The sequence below is a fragment of the Pelodiscus sinensis genome, chromosome 8 (assembly GCF_052426305.1).
Source record: "Pelodiscus sinensis isolate ZL-2025 chromosome 8, ASM5242630v1, whole genome shotgun sequence".
NCBI lineage: Eukaryota > Metazoa > Chordata > Testudines > Trionychidae > Pelodiscus > Pelodiscus sinensis.
The window spans coordinates 11,266,318-11,288,586 of NC_143059.1; the positions used below are offsets into that span (position 1 = coordinate 11,266,318).

Here is a 22,269-nt window from a genome sequence, read left to right on the forward strand (position 1 = left end):
CACCCTGACACTTAGGAAGTTTTTCCTAACGTCCAACCTAAACATCCCTTGCTGCAATTTAAGCCCATTGCTTCGTGTCCTATCATCAGAGGCCAAGGAGAACAATTCTCCCTCCTCCTTGTAAGTATCCCTTTTAGATACTTGAAAACTGCTATCATGTCCCCTCTCCGTCTTCTCTTTTCTAAACTAAACAAGCCCAATTCTTTCAGCCATCCCTCATAGTTCATGTTTTACTAGGCCTTGAATCATTTTTGTTGCTCTTCTCTGGACCTTCTCCAATTAGAATGCCTTATTTATTTCGATACCATTTTTACTAACCTAATGAAACTTTTAATAACTTGTGGCTGGGCTTGCCAGAGCATCATACTATTGGGCTACCTCCCTGGTATACTCCAGTTCAGAAGCAGGGACGGGGCAGAGCAAAGAGTGATGTCAGCCCAAGAACTCTGTCATGCTGGGGGAATCCTCAGCTGCTCGCCATGTGAGCTTTTCATCGCTCAGGCTTTGTCTACGCTACAAAGTTTTTTAATCAAAACCCGCCTTTTGGCGACAAACGAGTGACAGCATACACGGTACAAGGGCACTTTTGTTGGGAAAATCACCCTGTTTTGGAGACAAAAAACTTCCAACCCTGCAAGAGACTTTTTTTTCTTTTTCCCTCCTTTTATGTAGACTCTGCTGTTTGTTATGTTGACAGAATTGGCTTCTCCCAGTATCCCACAGTGCCTGCCATGATGGCTGTACTCAGTGTTTTGTGATCTCTGCTGCCCTGCAGGCAAGCACCCCTTCCCTTTCAAAACTCCTGAAGTAACTAACAACTATTTGGGGAAGAAAGAGCAAATCATTGTACTGCTCCTTTTTGTTCCCTGCACTAGGAATATAGTGGCAGGCAGACGGGTGCTGCAGAAGGAGTGGGGCAGGCTGCTGTGCTGCTTTGACATTCCCCAGCACAGAGAGCTCACTGAGTTACTCATGGTGCCACTCCTGGGCAGCTGAAGAGACTGTGGGAGAATGGAGGAGGAATCCCAAGAAGTGCAGGATCAGCTCTTCCTTCCCACAACACTAGACTGTGGGCTTCATACCCACAGTGCATTGCTCACACTGTTGATAATGGTGCCCCCAGTGTGGACATGATATGTTGACAGAGGGAGCAAGTGTGACACCTTCTGGCAATTTTTGGATGTTGTCATAAAGTTGACCAAACTTGGTAGTATAGACATACCAGATCCTCTCAAGGTGGAAGAATCCCTAGTTGTCCATTTAGGGGTGCTTTCCATCTGCTTTGCAGCACAGATTGGACACACGCTGGAACTAAGCACCTGGCCCTATAACTTTTCAGTATGTGATGGTTTCTCTAAATTTGATTTTTATCCTATCTATGCTCAGATTCAGTTGTACACATAATCACTTGCTTAAGTATATAGGACTCTGTGCCATCGCATGAGAGTGGCAGGGGAGCTTTCCAAAATCATATGAAAACACACTGAGGGTATGTCTACACTACAGTTTTTTTGGGAAAATGGCTGTTTTTCTGAAAAAAATCTCACATCCACACTGCAATCATGTTCTTTTGAAAAAAAATCAAAAGAACAGAGGAGTTTTTCCAACATTGATAAGCCTCTTTCTACGAGGAAGAACGCCTTTTCCAAAAGTGCTCTTTCGGAAAAAGGTGTGTGAGGATAGGGAAAGGGAGTTCTTTTGATAGAAGAGGGCAGAGGAAAAAGCACGGATGCCCTGGTGGCCACTCCGCCCATAGTAATCACAGCTTAAATGTGAGAGTGCGTCCGTTCAGTGTGGACTCTGTCTGTCGAAAAAGCAGATCGCTTTTTCGATGAGCATTGGCATTATGGACGCTCTCTTTCGGAAGAAGCTTTTTGAGAAGATATCTTCTGGAAAAGCTTCTTCCGGAAGAAGCCTTCAGTCTAGACATAGCCTTAGATGGCTAAAGCAGCCATTAAATCTGCATACAGAGAGAAATATTGTTCATACAACCAGACTTCAAGCAGCTACATTAAAAGCCAGAGTGCACGTGTGGCTTCTCTCACATACATATTCTGTCTTCCTAAATAGTCAAGAGGAACTTCAGCAGCGTGGCAGCCTCCTCTGGCAATGCAACACTAAATGGCGAGGATGGAGTGGAGCAGACAGCTATTAAAGTGTCTCTGAAATGTCCAATCACATTCCGGCGAATCCAGCTCCCAGCGAGAGGCCATGATTGCAAACATGTGCAAGTGAGTGCATTTTAACGTCGTGACACTTGCCCCTCTGCTGTGCCTCACAGTGTCTTTTGATTGGTTTCTGTGGGTGGGAGATATGGTGAATTTCTCTGTCGTACAGCTTTTGTGGTTCAAGGTCATGTTTTAAATATGTCTAATTTCAGCCAAAGGATGTGACTGTTTCTTAAATAAATACTAAATTCAATTGATGATGGAAGTGTTAATTCCTCTTATCTGATTGCAAAATCACATACTTTTTATTGTGGATAACACCATCATTGGTCAGATCCTCAGGTTGCTATTAAGACTCGGTCCTAAAAACACATCCCTAATCCCACTGAACTCAGTGGAACTATTCACCTGTGTATTTGTAGGATCAGAGCCTGAGTCATTACTGAGATAAACTGTCAGTGAAGTCAGTAGCAGCTCACCTGAGTAAAGACTCAGGACATCAGCTAAAGAATAAGGCCCTACAGATTTGACCCAAAATGCTTCATGTCCCCAGTCTCTGTTGGTTGGGCTCACCTTCATTCCCAACACTTGAAAATGGGAGGAGGGATTATTGGAAGGATCCGTCAAGGATTGAGTTTTAATTTTCCCAGTTTTATTGGTTGCATGTCCTTTTGAAATGTACTGCTGCATTGAAGGGAGTATTTGTGATGTAGTTTTAAGGCATGTCAGGGGTGACTAAAACATATGGGTCTGCACTAGGTTTTAGCATTTTGCAAATGTAAATAATTAACATAATGTATCTGCTTGTTTTGACCAATTCCTCTTGCCAATCAATATGCAAAAAAAAAAATCCCCCTTCTTTGTCTTCATTTTCTTATCAAGGGGGAAATGTTGGAAAATATTACATGCCTGTATGCAGCCTGGGAAAGGATATTTTCCACCTCCTCTCTTCAGCAGACTTGTATCTCCGTGCTTGCAGTCTTCTCTTATCACTCTCTGCAGTTTTATATTTGTGCAGATGGCTCAGCTAACATGTGTGTCTGACTTGCAGTGCTTTGATCTGGAATCTTACTTGCAACTGAACTGTGAACGAGGAACCTGGAGGTGTCCTGTATGCAAGTAAGTGAAACATGCTATGTCAGGTGCAGGTTGCATGGCATTTGTCCCAAGTTCTCTTCCAAAACGAACAATAAGAAGTGTTAGGGGAGAGATGTGTTAAAAATTGTGGGGAAGAACGGACAATGCCACTAAGAATGTGTGGTTTTTCTTGTTCCGTGTTACAGTAATATGGGACATGCCATGATATTTAAAAGGCAACAAAATTCAAATGAATGCAAGAAAATACTTTCTTCTGCAATTTATAACCTGGGGGTCACTGATTCAGGATATTAATGAGGCAAAGATTTGTGCAAGATTCAAAAGACGTTCAAACCTTTATATTGATAGGCTTGCTGGCACCTGCAGGGTTATTACAGCTAGGATAATAGTTACTAAGGCTGTCCTTCCCTATGCATCACAGCATGAACTCCAACTCCATTCAGGAAGAAACTACTAAACGGCATTGGGGAATTGCATTGCATTGCCTCCCTCTGGATTATTCAGTGTAAGCCACAATCAGAGACAAGATACTAGAGTAGAAGGACTTCTGGTCTGTTCTGAGATTGCATCTTTGTTCTTCTGTGTTGTAATTCACAAATTACTGAACTTCAGAAGAGTAAAAGGTGCTCACATTCAGTACACCCACAATACGGGCTTGGCCACATTTTAGCGGTGGGAATCAATAGGGGAAATCTACACTGAGCTTGAAACAGAAATGCTCTGCCATGTAGTTTGTAATGTTTTACCCTGGTGATGGGCTGGTTACAAAATCCCAAGATCATGAGGAAACTGTATCGCGCAGCCAGGAACTGGTGACTTCCTCCCTAAACCAGCCTTCTTCTCTATATACATACTACAGCTATTACAATCTGGGTTTCTTCCTTTCTAGTAAAACTGCTCTACTGGAAGGTTTGGAGGTTGACCAGTATATGTGGGGTATTCTGAATGCTATACAAAAGTAAGTGAACTCTGTTTATTTCAGGTTTGCTTTTTGACCAGCAACACCAGTTCTCTGCTTGTTTTGAAAAGACTTTCCCCAGTTGTGTGTAATGATTAGAGCTGTTCACAGGTATTAGTTCTGGAAGTTGCAAGGGCTTGGGCTACTGATTATGAAGCTTGTCACCTGTTCAATCCAGGACAGGTTGGTAGTAATTGAAATTCATTATATATCAAATGGTTCTTTGGTAGCTTAGATTAAGTGACTTGGTCTCAGTTCAGTTGCTAAGGGAGTTGGCTCCAAATTGGCACTATTAATAGTTGACTCCTCAGAGAGGCAAAAGATGACATGAGGAGTGAGCTATTTTCTCACTCCTAATCCACATTAGTGGCATTTTCATGGACCATACAGAGATGTTTGCATTGCTGCAGTCCTGCTGAACCCCCCTCTGGACAAAAGGAAGGAGTAAATTTTTCAAACTGTCACCTGTTCAGAGTGCTGCTTACACCCTCTTGGCAAAGGAAACACTTTGAGATTGTATTGTCCTTGGGGCAAATGGAAATCACCACTTACAAATGCAGTTTTTCTTGGGAAGTTCAGGAGAACGGATAGCAAAGCAAAAACCAGTGATCCTTGTTGTTCTTGTCTTACAAAATTGTTCTTGTCTTACAGCTCTGAGTTTGAAGAAGTTACCATCGACCCAACGTGCAGTTGGCGGCCAGTCCCTATAAAGTCAGACATTCACATCAAAGATGATCCAGATGGTATTCCTTCCAAGAGGTTTAAAACCATGAGCCCCAGCCAAATGATCATGCCAAATGTGATGGAGATGATTGCAGCACTGGGTCCCGGCCCATCACCTTACCCATCCCTTCCACCTCCACCCGGGGGCAATAACTCCACTGAGTATGGTAACCAAGGTTGGTTTTAGTGTTTCAAGAGCAAAGCAAACATATCCCAAACATTGTTTAGCGATTCAGTCAGCTTTTGTGAGCCACGTGTGTAGCAGTGTCATCTGTGAAAGCCCTTGCATGGAAGATCGTTTGAACAAGTAAGAAAATATACAGCCACTGATATGAAACTCTAAAGCAGCCCTTCCCCTTTAGAATTTATTTAGGCAAAAATCTGTAATGAAGTAAACCCGTTACTCTCACCCATTTTATGATAAAGCGCCTCTATTTCCCCCTACAACGGATGGGCAGCGAAGGCTCCCATGTCTACTTGTCTCATTCCCCAACACAGTTCCCTTCATCTTGCTTTCTGTCCATTTCCTCCATCCCTCCCTTTGGTGACTTCCTTTCCCTGTTCCCACTCTACAGAAGGCCACATACTGCTGAGGGTGATAACCATGGAGAAGCTTGGGCCAGTGGGCTGCCGTCTGAGCCTGCAGTCCTGTACATGTAAGCTTCTCCATTGCCCAGCTTTCATTAAGGGCCACTGTGGGTGCAGGGACAGAAGGCGGGCAACTTTTAAAGAACCATCCACAGCTTTGTTGAGACGCCCAGAAGTGTTTTTGCATTAGAAGTTAGAGTTGGAGTCGTGCACATTTCTCGACCACTACTATGTCCTAAGGTTGGGAAACACTGAACTAAATGCAGGCTGTTGGAGGTATCTGTTCTGCTATATTGAGAGTGACTAGATTAGAGTGACAGGTTGTAGCTCAAATTCTCAAGAGACTGTTGTCAAACTACAGACAGTCATCTTTGCAGTGATATGATATGACTCTCAGTACATCTCTCACTAGTCTCAGAAAACGTCTTTACCCTGGATGTGCTTCTTACAGTCATTTTGGGGAGAAATATATATGACCTATACATAATATTACATACATAATGTGGTTAATTTTCTCCAATGATTGTGAGACCAACAACAGATTATCCAGTTTTTTGAATGATTAAATAAGTGAACAAACGTAACAATATCATGGGTTCTGCATCCCAAAATGTGTTTCACTCGCTCAGTAGGGAGGGTACACAGTCAGAGCATGAGAGTAGGACTCACTCAATTTGGGTTTCGCTACCTGCTCTTCCCACTCACAGCCTGGGACAAGTTACCTCTTTTCTACTCATTACACATCTCCATGCAGTGAAGCTCAGTGCTTAAAAGCAGTTAATGTCCTCTGGTGAAAGACACTGTAGAAGGACAATGTTGTAGTAATAGTAAATACTGTGATGTTCATAGTTTAGTTTTAGTTATTTATTGCAATATGTCAATACGATGAGACCTCGCTCCTGCTCCTTCCTACTAAATCTTTCCTGAGAAGTGGGGTGAGGCCAGCTATGCACCGTAAAACTTACCCGGTTTGCAGATTAGCAAAGTGGGAATTAGCCAGGCTCTACAGCATTTACATGATAGATCAAAGTCTCTACTTCTTTGAGCAATACTCTTACATGGCTAATGACTTCTATTCCTCTGGGATTAAACTTCTGCTTAAAATGAGCTGTGCAGAAAAGCAAACAATGCAGATAGTTCAGTTTGTCAAGCTACCTGCTTGACTTGAAAATTTAAAGCTGATCTACTTCAGCTGACAAACTGCAAGCAAGTGCCAAAGCCGTTGTATTATTTCAGAGCTCAATATGATCCTATTCAGAGGCTTATATGAAATAGCTTGGTAGCCCTAGGTTTCTACCGTTTATATCAAGTAAACCACCAGAGTTGGCAGTCCACTAGGAAGCTTTAACAGAGACAGCCAGGATGAAAAAGGATATGGAGGGTGAATTATCCGCACATCGGTAGAGTCAGTTAGGAAGAGAGTTGGAGCATGCTGGCTAGAACGGTATGGAGCAAAACCACACTAGTCCTGACCAGACAGTACTTTATCTGAAGACAAATAGAGAATTGTAGTCTCTTAATCTAGCCATTTCCCATCCCTCACCAGCTCTCAATTCACTTAAAATCAGTTGTGAGAGGGCTAAAACCAAAGTATTTATTTTGAACCCCCTCCCACCCTGGAACTTTTTTGCTTTCAGGAAGCATCAAATCAAACCAACCTCGGTTTAGTTTTGAAAACTTGTTAATCTTCCATTCAGAATGCACACTTTGTGTTTTAAAATGTTGGCTGCAGTCAGATTGTAACACTGCAAATTAAAAGAATAAATGCCTAAAAGAGTTGGATTGTTTATGTTCCATTTTCCAAATGATCGAGTGCATTTTATTATGTTTTGTGAAAACAAGGAACATGATAGTACAGACTTGAGCCAAAGCATTGAGGCCTCTTCTGTATTACTCTTACAGGAAGCTATATGTTTGCTCTGAAAATGGGGCAGCAAAGTAGATGCCAGCTGTGAGGAAGCGCTGCAGTCACTTTTTTATGCAGTTCTGCCAAAAAGCCACCCAATGAACTACAGCAAGCCTGTAATCCTAGATAGACAGTAATCAAAACTGCATCATACCTGGAGTGGTTACCCTGTATAGGGTTGATTTTTAGGAATAAAGAACCCCAAATACTTTTGGATGTAGGATGTCAGTTAAATTTGAACTCCTGTCCCCAGAAGTGGGCTGTCCTCCAGGATTTTATGTCTTCGCTACTGAGTATTGGTTGTCTCCGTTCTTAAATGATTGTGCTACGTTGAAGTGGTTGCCAATTAAAATACCAGCATTTGCCAAGTTGCTACATGAATGTATCTGAACTGCTCCAGTTTCCCCTTAATTCATAGAATAGGAGCTATGTGGTGTCAATTGGTGAATGGTGACCTTTCTGTGGAAGATGACATAGAAGAGACTGGTTTGTTTGGTTTTTTCTCTACCTCTACTTTGCCCTAGTACACAGAACACAATTCCAGAGTAAGAGTCCAAATCACTGCCTTGCAGCTCTGTGAATTCCACTGCCAGGGGAGCAGTGTCAGAAAGCTGAGAGTCTCTTTCATGGTAACTCTTTTTTGGCTTTTTTAGGCAACAGTTACCAAGGTCATGGCAATTTCGATTTCCCTCACGGGAATCCCGGTGGAACTTCAATGAATGACTTCATGCACGGGCCTCAGCTGTCTCACCCTCCAGATATGCCCAGCAGCATGGCAGCTCTTGACAAGCCCCTCAGTCACCCCATGCAAGAATCAGTAAGTAACCTTACTCCAGAGCTGTCTGGTTTTTGCCTTACGCAGTCGGGGATGTTGCCGCATTAGAATAATCCAGATGGGATTGTGAACTCTTCTTAGGTCTTAGTGGATTCCCCCATGTCAATTTTTAAAATAGATACGTCCTAGTAAAATCCGAAGTGCCACATTTAATTTAGTGTCCGGTTTAGGGCCTGCGAAGCAGCAATTCTGATATTTTTGAGTTGTCATTAAGCTTGTCTCTGTGAAAGAAGGAACCTGGTCCAAGCAGGGTAGTCGCAGTGGTTTGTGACACGTGGAAAACTTTGATTTCATTCCCTGGGCCAGCAGGGTCTGTAAATACTTATCCCCAACAGAGAATCCATGAAAACATGATGAGCTTGAGACTAGCTTCAAAGTACAAGTGCCACCTTGTCGGCCGTTGTGACAGAATTTTGCATCTCAACATTCTGACACTGAAATCTGTCCAAGGCACACTGAGGGTGGAGTTAAACAATCGGAAACTTGTTCTGGTAGGACACAGGACAGAAGCTTGGATGAGGAGAGGTAGACCTGTGGATTTCAAGGGTAGATGCTAACTGTCTTCTGAAAGGATATCAGTTGTTGAAGTGAGGAAAAAAACCAGAGGATGGTCAGATCTCAGATGAAGACACGAGACCACAGGTTGGGGATAGAGCTTGTTTATTTCCGAACACTGGATTGTGACTATTTCATGTGCAGAAATTTTTATCTGGAAAATACAGTTCTGTAGCAACAGTGGCAACACAAAACCTATCAGCGACACTTAGCTTTTAGGCTTGGCTCATCATCTGTTTAACTACTGCAGTAAAATGTTAATGTGCGTGTATATATATCCCCCTCTGTGTTTGTTTAAGTAACAAGGTAGGCCTGTCTATTGTCTGGCACTGTGTTACATGGATAGGAAGAATGCACAACTTGATATGTCAGATGTGCTGTGGTTTTAATGAGTATCGCAAAGCACATTTACAGTGTGCCACATGGACATGTAATGGCATGAGCTTAGGACACGAGTATTTATTCAGTGTCTCTTTTAGGTGGCTGCAGGTTTTTCTGAAAGAGAGTGGTGGGGAATTAGGAAGATGGTAGGATGAGTCCAAGAGCCCCAGTGAACAGAAGGCTGGCTGCAGAGGACAAATCCAGAAGCCATAGCAATTTTGTGAAGTGTAGGTTAATAAGCAATGGTGCAAGGCATACAATATAAGCCTTGGGAAACGTGCTTGTTGAACCATCCAGACTATCTGTAGCAGAGCCAACTGAATAGCCCTAAAATATAGTGAGAATTTGCTACCAGCACGAACTATCCATGCAGAGCAACTGTCGGTTTGTATAAAGGCTATAGGGACTTCTGCTTTGCCTCCAGCTAGGAAACACTTCAAACAAGAGTCCTAAGCCAGCCAGTGCAGATGGACTTCATCAGAGTTGAGCAGTGCCACTGCTCTGATGGGTTCCGTGACATTTTGCATAACAAGTGACAGAAGATTCAGAAAGCAAGTGGCTTGAAATTAGAGTGCAGAGCTTAAGGAGCTGTGTCGCCTTCTGTAAGCCAAGAGGAAGGGCAAAATTCTCTCCAGTCTCTGGGCTTCACTGAGTGCATGAGACTGAAGGGGCAAGTTTGGAGCAGTTCACAGCCCCTTGATTCTGTGGGCCAGTTTGTGAGGTAGTTACTCATACGAATTGGTAATTGATGGATCAGAGCTTAGCTTAGCTTTGCTTCCTACCTACCAGGACATGTACTCTATATTGGTGGAGGGGAGATGGCACTAAAGCTGGCTCCGTCAGGTCTATGTCAGCTGATCCTTCATGCACTTGACAGAGATTCTTGGCTGACCTGTTATGGCCAGTTTCCATCTTTCTTGCAGTGCCTGAATAGCATAAGGAAATCAGATTGGATTGAGAATCTTTCCTTAAGGCTTCAGATATTTCCCATAGAAGAGATTATGTTAGGGTTCTAATTGAGCTATTTGAGTATTATAAAATATCACTTAAAATAATACATCTTGGCTTGAGTATAGCAAGTTTTAAACCCACCGCTTTTCAGTAATTGCATTCCATTGCACACTCATAAAGCGCACACCTAAACGGGTTGTCAGTACCTTAAAGTAACTAAGTAATGCATGCATGATAATTGATATATTAACATAAAAACAGTTTTTGAGTAGCTCCTTACAGATAGCTTGTTTATTATTCTGCTATATACTTAGAATATGGAAATAGAAAATTGCCATACCAGTGGTTCATCTAGACCAGTGTCCTATGTCTAACTAAGATTGACCAATGAATGCCGGATATTGCAGAGGAAGTTGCAAGTAATCCCTTAATGGACTGTGTGGAGTAGCCTGCAAAGAAAGGAGACTAGCAAAGGTTGATCCTTCTTCATAAACCGTGAGGAAATGCAGAAAAAGTGTGGTGAGACATAGACAGGTTCTGATAATGGTGAATTAAATCATTAGAAATATCATTTGTCAACAGCGGTGTTACACCTATCTAACAAGAAAACCGGTCTCCCATCCAGCATGTGGCTGTGAGGAGAGAAATAAACCTCTAGGTTATAAAGTGTTTTAGTGTTCTGTGGGGCATAAGGCTATATATGGATATAAGAGGACTGCAACACAGTAGGCACAATTCCTTCATAATTATATATTTTCATAACATTTCAAGGTTGCAAGTAAGTTTTATGGGGAAGGTGATTTCAGGCTAATTTCAAGCCTGTGGCTCCTAAAGGCAAATTAGAAAAATTCCATATAAAGGTGGTACCCTCATTCATAACGTACATTCAGCAGCACTGTAACTGGTAATATTTAAAGATAGAGTGCTAAATTTACATACTGATCCTTTCCCCATCATTAATTTTTCATTGAGTTCAAAGGAATGTTAGCTTTTGGCCAGCATTTTCAAAATAGCGAAGCACGAGCACTTTATGGCAAGATTCCTAACACTTACTGTCAGTCTTATAAATGTTGTCAGTGCTGTTTTGTGTCATTAAATTGGAGAAGGGGCTTGCATCTCTATTTCTCTGATAAACTGCTATTTTGTAGATTATGTATATCTGTATTTTAAGGAGTACAAAAACTCAGAAAAGTTTGTGGTCTGAGAAGTTTTTGGTTTGCATGCCAGGCTGTAAACAAAGGCAGTTTTGTTAAACTGTGCATCCTGCTTTTTTTATGATATGAGGACAGGGACTTGAACACATTAAAGATGTCTGAGAGTTGTTTAGGAATGCTGCATCCAGCTTTTGAATCCTTATGAGCTTCCTCAAGTTGATTTTTGATGGAGTTTTATGGTCTTGAGTAAATAATCCACTAAATAAGAGAGATTTAAAGCCCAAAATGTATGTTTGAGAACAAGTTCATCTTATAAACAACACTCAAAGTAGAGTTAGATGGTCTGTAAGGGAACTTTTTTGGATTCCCTATCCTTTGATGTTGTTATGAACAATCATTGTCCATCCAGCAAATAGCTCAGGCATCAAAACAGACTCTTACAGATATTACCTAAAATATTCCTTTGCTTTGCTTTGTGTCTTATTATCAAACATAAGAATGTCTCTTAGCTTAAATATATGTATTTTTTTATAAATTGCTAGCAATTTTTCCAGCATTCTCATACCCATGTAGCTTAGGGTTTAAATGGCATAAGTCCAAGAGAACATTTTTAAAAATTCTTTTTTCCCATTTTAACAACACTACATTGAATTATTTAAAAAAATCTATTTCCCTGCTTCTGCTGTACATTTATTTGATTTGATAGCTAGACACTGTCCAATTTCTTTTGCATTTTATTAGCTTTGATACTCATTTATAGTAGGCCCATACTAGTATAGCTACATCAGTGAAGGGCATGTTTTTTCTTATTAAATGAATAGAGCAATAGAACCCTAACTGTGGACACAATTATACTGGCATGAAGGTGCTTTGTACTAGTATAGAACTTATACCTCTTCCTGTACGGGAATAACTATACTGGCATGACAAAGGCCACACTGGAATGGGTCACTCCACTGTAACTATACCAGTGTAATTAAAGGTGTGAGTGTTTCTGTTGACAAGGTTTATGGCTCAGTAGACTGTTCTGGAAGTATAAAGGGATCTATGTTACAGTTTCACCCACTTCCCACCCCATTTACATAGCCAGAGTATTGTAAAGGGATCCTAGTGTAAATGCGAGTCAGACCCACTGGAAAATCTAAAACACAGAAATGTAGACAAATGTTTCAATAAAAAATGACTGGTTTCAGGTATATTTTTGACTGCTGTAAAATATTTCTATTAACATAGGCTTTCATAATAAAGTTCCCGATGCCATTTACTTTCCAAAATTAAATGTTCTAGCTTAATAACCTGACAGTTCCCTTTGAAGTGAAAGGGTCAACTCTGACAGAATTTTGCTGGCTTTTGTGGGTTTGTGTTGGATTGTTTTCATGCTGTTGTTGTTGCTTGCGTTTGCTCTTTTATTTCAGCTATACTTTGTGGCAATATGTAGCATTCCTCAAAAAATGTTCACATTTGCTTATCCATCTACCCAATTACCGTGAACGCATTGGTTCCATGAACATTCATGCCATTTTTTTCATGGCACCAAATTCCCAGGAACACTGCAACATTAAAGGTAGCATGGAAAGGAAGGGAGAAAATAAGGTTTGTGCCCTTTCATTGCTTCTTTATGATGTGAGTAGAGGAACAGAAATTACCCCCCCCCCCCCCATCCTCCCCCAAATAACATTGTTTGAAGATTTCCTTAATTTGGGGGCCTGGAATTTTCTTCCACATAGAAAATTTCAGGAATGGCAAGTCCTTACCTTTTTGGATTTTGAAAGAGGGCTTCTTGGATGACTTAAAGGTAGACTGGGATCTTTCTCAGCCTTTAATTGAAGGACAGAGGTCGTTGACAAAGAGAGGTTTTCTGCCATGTATTTTAAATTAAGTAATAACCATAATGGAATAGAATGTTATTGATATTACCTACTTAACACAAATAGTCTGAAAAACTATCACTTGTCTTCTCAGTTAAGCAGGTTTCTCTTGACTAGCTTCTTTGATGTCACCATCCTACTGTTTCTCCAGTCATCCATAGACCCTTCCTGGGAAAAAAGGATTATTAATGCAAAGAAATAAGCAAAACTTTCCTACCCTGATCTTTTCTCACCTTTAACGCTTTGTTTACCCATCATGAAGAAGCAAATAAATAGCACAAATCCAGTGCTCTCCCCCTTCCTCCCTTTGCAGAAAACCTTGAAAGAGACAAACATTTCCTCTGATACTGGGATATGGGATTCTCTTTTTTGATGGCTTTTTGGTTTTGTTTTTAACATTCAGTTGAGGAATTTCATTTTCTTCAGACACCAGGAGCATTGTACATTGTGGCCTCACTTTCTTTTCCTGCTTTTTTCCTCCTTCGCAGATCCCTCATCCTGGCAGCACTGATCAATCCCATAGTTCCATGCAGCAAGGTTTGCACGTACCTCACCCCAGCAGCCAGTCAGGGCAGCCATTACATCACAGTGGTCCTCCTACCCAGCAGTCCCGGCAGCCGCCACAGGCCGCTTCTAGCAACCATCCACACAGTGACCTGACCTTTAACCCCTCCTCCGCCTTAGAAGGTCAGGCTGGTGGCCAGGGAGCATCTGACATGCCGGAGCCCTCACTGGATGTAAGTTTGTGTCATACTATCATCTGCCTGCCTTGGAATGTGCTTTACATTTCTGAGAGGTGGCGGGGGAGGGCAGGGCGAGGGAAAGGGAAACCGCTTTCACAGCACATGTCATCGTTTCATGCATCGTTACATGGACTTAATCACAGACGCTCTTGGCTTGCTGAGAGAACCCTTTCCGCTGTAAGCAGCTGCATGACCCACACACCAGGTCTTCTTTTTGATGAGGGTGTTTTCCTGGAGCCAACCTTTTCTCAAGAAAATTGGCCATTTGTACATCTGCTTTGTTTTTATTTCTTTGAAGTAGTGAGCCTGTGATAAGTGACCCGAGTAAAGGGCAGGCCACAGGTGCACTGTCCCAGGTGCAGACCATGAACTGAATTGTAACTGAGAAAGTCGCAGTTCAGAGCCTGCTTCCTCCCTAGCTCCTAGGGCATAGGAATCTGCGCCAATATGGTGTCATTTACCATCCCTCGCCATGCTGACTGGTGTCAGAGTGGAACTTTGTCTCCACCCACACTGTCCAGTAGCAGCCCTTCAGTGGCTGCTCTCCCTCATGCACTGACCAACTCTGATGGTAGCCAGTGCTAGAGAAGCAAGCTAAGAGAAGGCCTTTTTAGTCTCTACTCCCCTGCTTGGTTGCTTACGGCAGCTCTTGACTGAATCCTGAGTTATTTCTTTATCCTGTTTCAAGGCCAGTTGTAATCCTCTGTTTCAAACAAGGTTAAGGAGTTTGTTTATCTCTCCAGGAACCCTTCTGGTCAGCCAAACATTTCTTTCAACATACATTTCTTACTGCTAGGGTTTGGTTTGGTTTGCTCCTGTCCTCCTACTTTCAGTCTCTGTTGTCCACTCAACACATGGCGTGATTATAACTTCCAAAGAAGCGCTTACTGATGTGCCGCAGACTTGCACATGTATTTCTTGCTCATATGCTTTTACATATTCTCTACCACAGAACAGTGCTGTGTCTTTAAGTAGCCATACAAAAGGCAGAGGGGTGGAAGTAGAAGTAGAAGAGACAGGATTACCCAAGTCATTCTGGTCATTCCTCCTTTAGTAACTATGAAAGTTACGGGGGGAGGAAGGGGTCAGTTTCAATGTCTACATTTACAAGCTTACAGAGGCACAGCTGTATCCACGTACGTGTGCTGCCGTACGAGTGCTTGTGCTGCCACATTATCCAACAGCAGGGTGCTCTACCTTTGACATAATAGACCCCAATCAGCAAGTGATGGCAGCTGTGCCAGTGGGAGAGCGTCTCGCACCAACATAGCACTGTGCACACAAGCACTTTCCCTGGCAAATCATATGTTGCTCGGGGCGGCAGAGGTATTTTCACATCCCTGAGTGAGAAAGTTTTCATGACGTAAATTCTGCTGCCACTCCTAGGAAGCTCACAGTGAAGCCAGTGGGGGACGCACCTTGGGGGCAGCAACAGAACAAAGTTATTAAGTGCCACATTCTCAAATAGTGTCAATGGGTCACAAAAAGACCTAGGCTTCTCCTTACACAAGTGTTTAGGTAACATGAAGAACGATTTTTTTGGTTTAGGCTCTAGACACCCTTTCTGGAGGGGTAATTCATAGTATAACAATCTGGATAGACAGAAATGATTATCAGTGACAGAATCATTCCATTTCTGAAATTGCTTTACCCAGGCAATGAGACATATGCAGATTGTGCAGTGTGAGTTTTTTTTAACATAGGTAGCAATTCATTAGGGGATATCTTCAGTGGATATGTTATGGAAGTGACAATTAGTTAAAAATGTCATGCAGCATTTGTTATCCATGAACTAAAAGCTAACTTCAAAATATGCAATGGCTGTTAATCTAGCCTGGTGTACTCACTGTTGAGCAGAGCAATTACTTTAGTGAGGCTCAATATGAAGACTCCCATCCCAGGAGAATTTCTCTTCTATATCAAAATCTACATTATCTGGATACGGAAGTGAATCTGTTCTTGTGTTTAGACAGCAATTCAAGACACTCTTATTTTCAGAAGTCTTTTTACAAGCTCAGAAAATGTGCCAAATAACTAAAGAAAAAGAACGTTTACACAATAATTCACTGTGGGCCGCATAGGTATAACTGCCTAGTTTTGGTCACATACTAACACCTTCCTGATCTATTACAACTGCTTCTTTATTTTACATGGACCTTCACATTTATGGCTTGCGGGATAGTGGCGAGAGAAATTGTCTAAACCCACCATTCCAAAAAATGCATACAGTGAGCCTCAACATTACATTAATTCTTTACCTTTAATTAATTGTAAGGCCTTGAGAGCGGGGGCCTTCTTGTACTCTGAACAGCACTTTGCACAGGGGGGTTGCAATCCTGAACAGGGTCCTCTATACAACTATAGTACAAATTATGCTAATGTATGGAAGGGTATCATTGCATGTCATTGCCTAGTACTCTTTGTGATTACAGTGGGGTTGTTTTTTTTATTTAGTGCATGTTCCTAAATAGGACATCAATATTTTAAAAACAATAACAATTATTTCCTCCAGGAGAGGCAATTTTTTAAATCATCGCAATCATATCTTGAAAAAGCAAATAAGAAAAGTACCATCTTAGAGACTATGTTTACATTTCATTTTTAAAATATTGAAAGAGAAATTTACACCTGTTTAAAGTTTATTGAATGAAAATGGTATTTGCATAAGAATACTAAAACAGATTAATATTCAAAGTGCAATATTATTGAAGTCTAGCATTTAGTTTTGTAGCACTGGATAAACACGTAGCCACTACAAGTGTGTATTGGAACGGCTATTCCATTTGTTGAAGTAATCCATGTCTTTCTATCTTGGCACTAAAATAATCTTGAATCTAAAAAGTGCTTATTCTTATTCCATACTCCTTTTCACTGCCACAGTTTAGATTTGTCTTTTCGGTTAGGAACAGAGTAAACTGTAAATTGTCACTGAGAAACTGATTAGTTGGAATTCCTGTGTATCTGTCAGACTCAAAAGGGATCTGAATGGAATTCTGAAGAAATTGTCCGTTTGGAGCCATGTGTCAGTGAGTATTGAGTGGGCTCACCTGTCAGACATGGGTCACCTGTAAGATACTGCAGCCAGTTCATCTTTCCAAGCAGATATGCATAATTCTACTTTGTCTACTTAAAGCGAAAGATATTTGTCAATGAATCTTAGTGAATGTTTAGAGTATGAATTTGCATATAACTTTTATGAGTGCTCCCAACGAGAAAGTCATATACACGGGCAAAAAAAACTTGGCAAATATCACCAACTAGGGGATAAATTGTAACCCATGGAATAAAAACACGCTGGCCTACACATAAGTGATTCATGTTAAGGATGTTTGCCTTGAGACTGTAATTGCCATGATACTGGGACTGCAGTTCTCATACCAAAAACGGTTTATACAGATTTCCCCAGGCACGAGTTCAGACTAGATGATCCCTCCTAGCTCTATACTCTTTGTAGTGGCCATCATATCTTGATATTACATCATCTTACTTTGTTTATGCTTTTGATTTTTTTAAATGTACATACACTACAGTCAGTTTCCAGGTATGTGCAGCTTTTAATCCTTCATTCTGCTAATCTGTTTCCATTACATTTAATTTTCCTGTTAATTTTATATTTTGTAGCTGCTTCCAGAACTCACAAATCCAGATGAGCTGCTTTCGTACCTGGATCCTCCCGACTTGCCAAGCAATAGCAATGACGACCTTCTCTCTCTCTTTGAGAACAACTGAAACCCTATGTATTTTCCCCACCCCATCACTTGTCCACACGTGGGTAGCTGCACAAAGAGGAATCGTCACACTCCCTTTCCACAGAAAAACCAACAAACTCATGACTCAGTCAAATGGTGCACTCCCTACTTTCTTCATCTTAGAACTGATTTTGTCAGCTTCACTGACTGCGGAAGCAATGGGAGAAAAAAATCAGAAAGAAAGTGGTGCTCTCAGAGACTGCCGCTACCTGGCACACCCAAGCACAGACAATAGTGCGGCTAATGGAAACCCTGTTTGTTGTTAATCCTAAAGAGAGAGAGTTCTGAGATACACATAGTGTGAAGTATATTGGCAAGAACCAATCTTGGCAAGGAAACAAAAGGCAAGAGAATGGAATTGTCCTAATTGACCAGTCTCAAAATGTCCTTCCAGCGAGTGTTCTTCCATTTTTTTTTAAATCCTTCTCCCCCCTTTCCCTCCTTCCCCCCTCAACTGCAGATTTGTGTTGGACAGACTGTATTGGCCACACACATGAAGGAAAGCAAACATCTAAATCACCAAAAAGCACAAATAATACAATAAAAATCAAAAATCGGGAAGCGATACATCAAAGGAGACATCTGTGTAGCTAATGTTTTGTCTTCAGTAGAGGAACCCTGAGAATCTCCAGGCTGCAGACAGTGTGTGTTTGTGTTTATAGAGCGTAGGAATCTGCAATACTTGTTTGCAAGATCTCCCTCTGCTTAAACACACAGACTTGGAAAAAACCCTTTAAATTCGTTTTGGGTTGTTTTTGTGTTTTGTTTTTGTGTGTGTGTGTGGCTTTGGTTTCCAATCACTACCATTTGTGACTGTGTCGTTATCCAATTGTTGACATGATTATTTTTATCCAGGATATCCATCCAAAATGGAAAAGAAGTGGGGAGGGAGTGTAAAAAAGTTTTCTATTATCTAGAGCCTTCAGTGTGCTCAGTCTCCATGTCACTAGACCCTCTGTACTGCACAATACATAGCAAGACATGCTGGGTGAAGGCAGGGAAGAGCTCTTGGCATTTTTTTTTTAATTATTATTTTAAAGAGCTTGAAAGGAGCATTGAAAATGGACAGATATGGTAGAGCTTCTCTTTTGTTTTGCTTTATGTTTCACATACAGGACTGTTACATGTAATGAAGCCATTTTCCCGTCCTGTTTTTTTAACTCCTTTAGCTGCCCAGGATGTTTTATTTTTCAACAAGGATGAGAATGGGGAAAATAAGTAATTGTTGGTAGGTTACTACTGCCCTCAACAGACCCTGCTGCCAGGCACTGTCTTGCCCCTGTGATCTGTGATTCTCGTGTGGCTGCTTCTCCTGCATGAGCTTCCTATTGTGTCAGTGCCCATTTTTCTGCACGCGCTCTCTCTCTTTCTCACACACACACACACACACACACACACACACACACACACACACACACACACACACACACAAATTATGTACAGTAGCTGTGTAAAAAGTGCATGTGTGCCAACTTTGCCCTTGTGGTGCGACATTTCAGCTTTTGCCCACTGTACGGTTATTGCTTTCTTTGTTACTAAAGCACATTTGACAGTCCTCCCTCCCTTATTTGTTCTCAAAAATATGTTTTAAAAAACTTAAGTGCCAGATGGAATTTTGTTAGTTTTTTTTTGTCTGTTTGAATATGTAATCCTCCCCTATTCCCCCTCGCCTCCCCATTTCCCTTTTAGTTTGCAATGCTGTAAATGGCATGACACGTGCTTACAGTTCTGGATTTGCTTTCCTCACCAAAGTCAATATTTGTAAATGCTTTGCGTATTTTTTGTTAACATTTCCCATTACTGCTGTACATGCATCGTGATATATATATATGCTAGTCCGCAGCACCTTGCTGTAGATATTAAAGGAAATGGCGGTTTAGTTCTTTTATTTTCCAATAGGCGTATTGAATTTGTCAAGCGTTTTATGTAGAGGTGTTCCCATGCGTATATTTTTCCTGTTTTAAGTTTTTTTAAAGATGCTGTTCATTATGCAAAATCAATTATTTTAAGAATTGCTATTGTAAATATCTTTGTGAATAATTTAGCATCGTCTTTGATGATATTCAACATTTTCATCATTGGGTTATCCTTTTGCTGGCGTTTTAAAATACCTTATCTGGAAAAAAAAATGGATCCTTTTAAAAAAAAAAAAAAAAGTAGGGTTCTTTAACAGAATAAGGGAGCATTTTTTTTCTTTTGATAAATTAGCCCAACTTTCATGCCCATTTCTCGAAAAAATTGATACATCGGGCAGTACCTGGGCAATCAGGTTCCAGCTCTGTCATGCAAACTGAATAATAGATAATTTCCTGGGGCAAAAAATAATCTTCACTGTCTGCATGGGTGATTATGGGCTGGTTAGTGGCAGACATTTTGCCTGAATCATCAGCGCTCGTAGAGCCAGCCCTGAAAACAGGTAAACATGCACTAAGACAAGCAGCAAGTATATAAGGTACAAAATGTATCTGTCTTCAGCTACTCCAGATTTTGAAACTGGAGCTAACACGTAAGGGTATTGGTGGGTGGGACAGGGAAACAGTACAGTATGTTTTATTCTGCTTAGAACTGTCTTTTCTTCACTAGACTTGGCCACTTGTAGCGGATCTCTGCAGAATGTTAACGATATCTCGGTATAATACACAGTGACATGGTTGTGGTATGGTGCCACACTCATGCAATTAGTAGGAAAGACCTTTCTTCAGTTACCAATGTGTTTTGTAGCCGGTTTTACTGTAGTTGTTTTTCCCCTGTATTTTTGCTGCATCATTTATGTAGGTATTGAAGTCATTTGCATGGGTGGATAACAACCTGACTTTGTATTGCCTTTAGGTATTTGGGAGTTTTTTAGTCATAGACCTTAGAATAAGGAACACTTCTTACTATAAGTTGGAATTGGTTGCTCGAATTCTGTAATTGATACTATTATCGATTATTTCACTGCTCTACCCTATTGTTGCTCGAGCAGCTGGCTAAATAAGTCACCTGAAATCATGTGTCTATTAAAACGAACCTATGCCTTTCAAACCAGGTATGTTAAGAACCAATCTGTTGCTAATTGGTAGTTGTCTAACTGTCTCGTGTAGAAGTACCTGTTGAGAAACAAGCTTAAAAACCCACAGAGAATAGCAATGCAGTTATGCTGGTTTTCTAGTTTGTATATTAATAACAGAGAAATCAATGGACTTTTTAACAACTGCAAATGTTCAGCCTACAGAACCACGTTTCCTAAGCAAAAGTGACACTAGGACTTTTAGCCATCATCAAACTGTCAGAAATTTGAGACAGTTTCAAGACTATCAGCTGATGTCAGGTACTGTACAGTGGATTCAGTATGAAAAAACTTCTTAATGAAAATATGGATAATTTTTAATCTGTTCACTGCCATAATGTTAAAATGTAGGGAAAGGCCTACCAAATAGTTATTTTCCTTTAAAGCTTAATTTTTCTATCAAATTCCCGGTAGTGTTTTAATGTTTTTTTGGTTTTTAAAAATTGTTTCCCTATGGAAGCTCATCTGGGAAAGAACCCACAAAGATCTACAGTTCTGCTGCCAAGACATTGTTATAGGACTGCCAGATGCATACCGATGTCTGCAGTGGAGACTCAAGGGACAGCTGTACATATGTAAATGATGAATAGAGACATGTTAACAGAAATGCATTCATTTTCCTTGGAATGTGCATTGTTTTTATTTTGCAGGAAAAAAAAAGCTTGATGCTCCATCTTAAGTGGAAAATGAATCCTGTTTGTTAGCGTTTGTGAAGTCTCAGCATTTGTTTCACTTTCACTTCTGTAATATACTCTGACCCTTTGTGGAAAGAACTCTTCATTTTGTTTTGTTTTTGTTTTACCTACATGTAATAATTAGCTTAAGTGTACTAGTCTATCACCTGTGTATTTTTAGGGTGCTACAGAAATAATGAAGAAAATAAGGGGATTTAAAAAAAAATTGTAACCAAATTCATACTTTGTACAATTTTTGATATCATGATCAGAGGAGAATTTAAAAAAAAAGTACAATCTGAAATAACATGCAAAAATGGCCATTGTCTTTGTTTGTACATTGTATGTACAGTACAATGCAATCATTTCATACTTTAAATTGGTCAAAAAAATAATTGTGATTTTTAGTCTTGCAAAACTGTATGTAGTTAGATGATGTGACAACCTAATATTTATCTAATAAATATGTATTCAGATGAAACCTGTATATTAGGTGTTCATGTGGTTATTTTGTATTTAAAAATCAAATTATTTGACAATTGCTAGACATTTATATATTCTGTTGTAACACTGACGTATTCTCATTTGCTCATGTTAATTTTTTCCTAAATAAATTTACAAAATTAAGGTTTGGCTAATTGGCAGCTATTTTGTAAATCAGAAGTTTCTTTTTAAAACAAGCAGAATTCAATTTGTGTGTTAATTTGAAAGTAACTCTTAATGTATTGTATGATTTTGGGTGGGGGAGAGAAAGTGAAAACAGGGAGGGCCAGCATTTTTTCTGTGAAACTTTTTGAAACAAAATAGTCCTTTTCTTCAAACTGTTCAATAGAATTTTTCTGGTTTTCAGTGAAAAGCCACAAAAAAAA

At 40.5% G+C, this 22,269-nt stretch overlaps 1 protein-coding gene and 1 long non-coding RNA gene across 23 annotated transcripts in view; one reads left to right on the top strand and one right to left on the bottom strand.

Moving 5' to 3' along the window:
• The window catches only part of ZMIZ1 (zinc finger MIZ-type containing 1), a 486,957-nt gene extending 465,070 nt beyond the window's left edge, over positions 1-21,887 (top strand). For 18 of the 22 annotated variants that reach the window (XM_075934735.2, XM_075934734.2, XM_075934747.2 and 15 more), the window contains 8 exons: positions 2,071-2,231; positions 3,220-3,287; positions 4,156-4,224; positions 4,876-5,123; positions 5,523-5,603; positions 8,095-8,258; positions 13,674-13,922; positions 17,550-21,887. In XM_075934735.2, the coding sequence (XP_075790850.1) occupies positions 2,071-2,231; positions 3,220-3,287; positions 4,156-4,224; positions 4,876-5,123; positions 5,523-5,603; positions 8,095-8,258; positions 13,674-13,922; positions 17,550-17,657 (1,148 nt within the window). In that variant the 3' untranslated portion in view covers positions 17,658-21,887. The remainder of the gene's footprint in view (positions 1-2,070; positions 2,232-3,219; positions 3,288-4,155; positions 4,225-4,875; positions 5,124-5,522; positions 5,604-8,094; positions 8,259-13,673; positions 13,923-17,549) is intronic. The other 4 variants (XM_075934752.2, XM_075934753.2, XM_075934757.2 and 1 more) reach the window with 2 other exon arrangements.
• The window catches only part of LOC112544318 (uncharacterized), a 120,669-nt gene that overhangs the window by 76,986 nt on the left and 21,414 nt on the right, over positions 1-22,269 (bottom strand). The gene's annotated exons all lie outside the window — the stretch shown is intronic.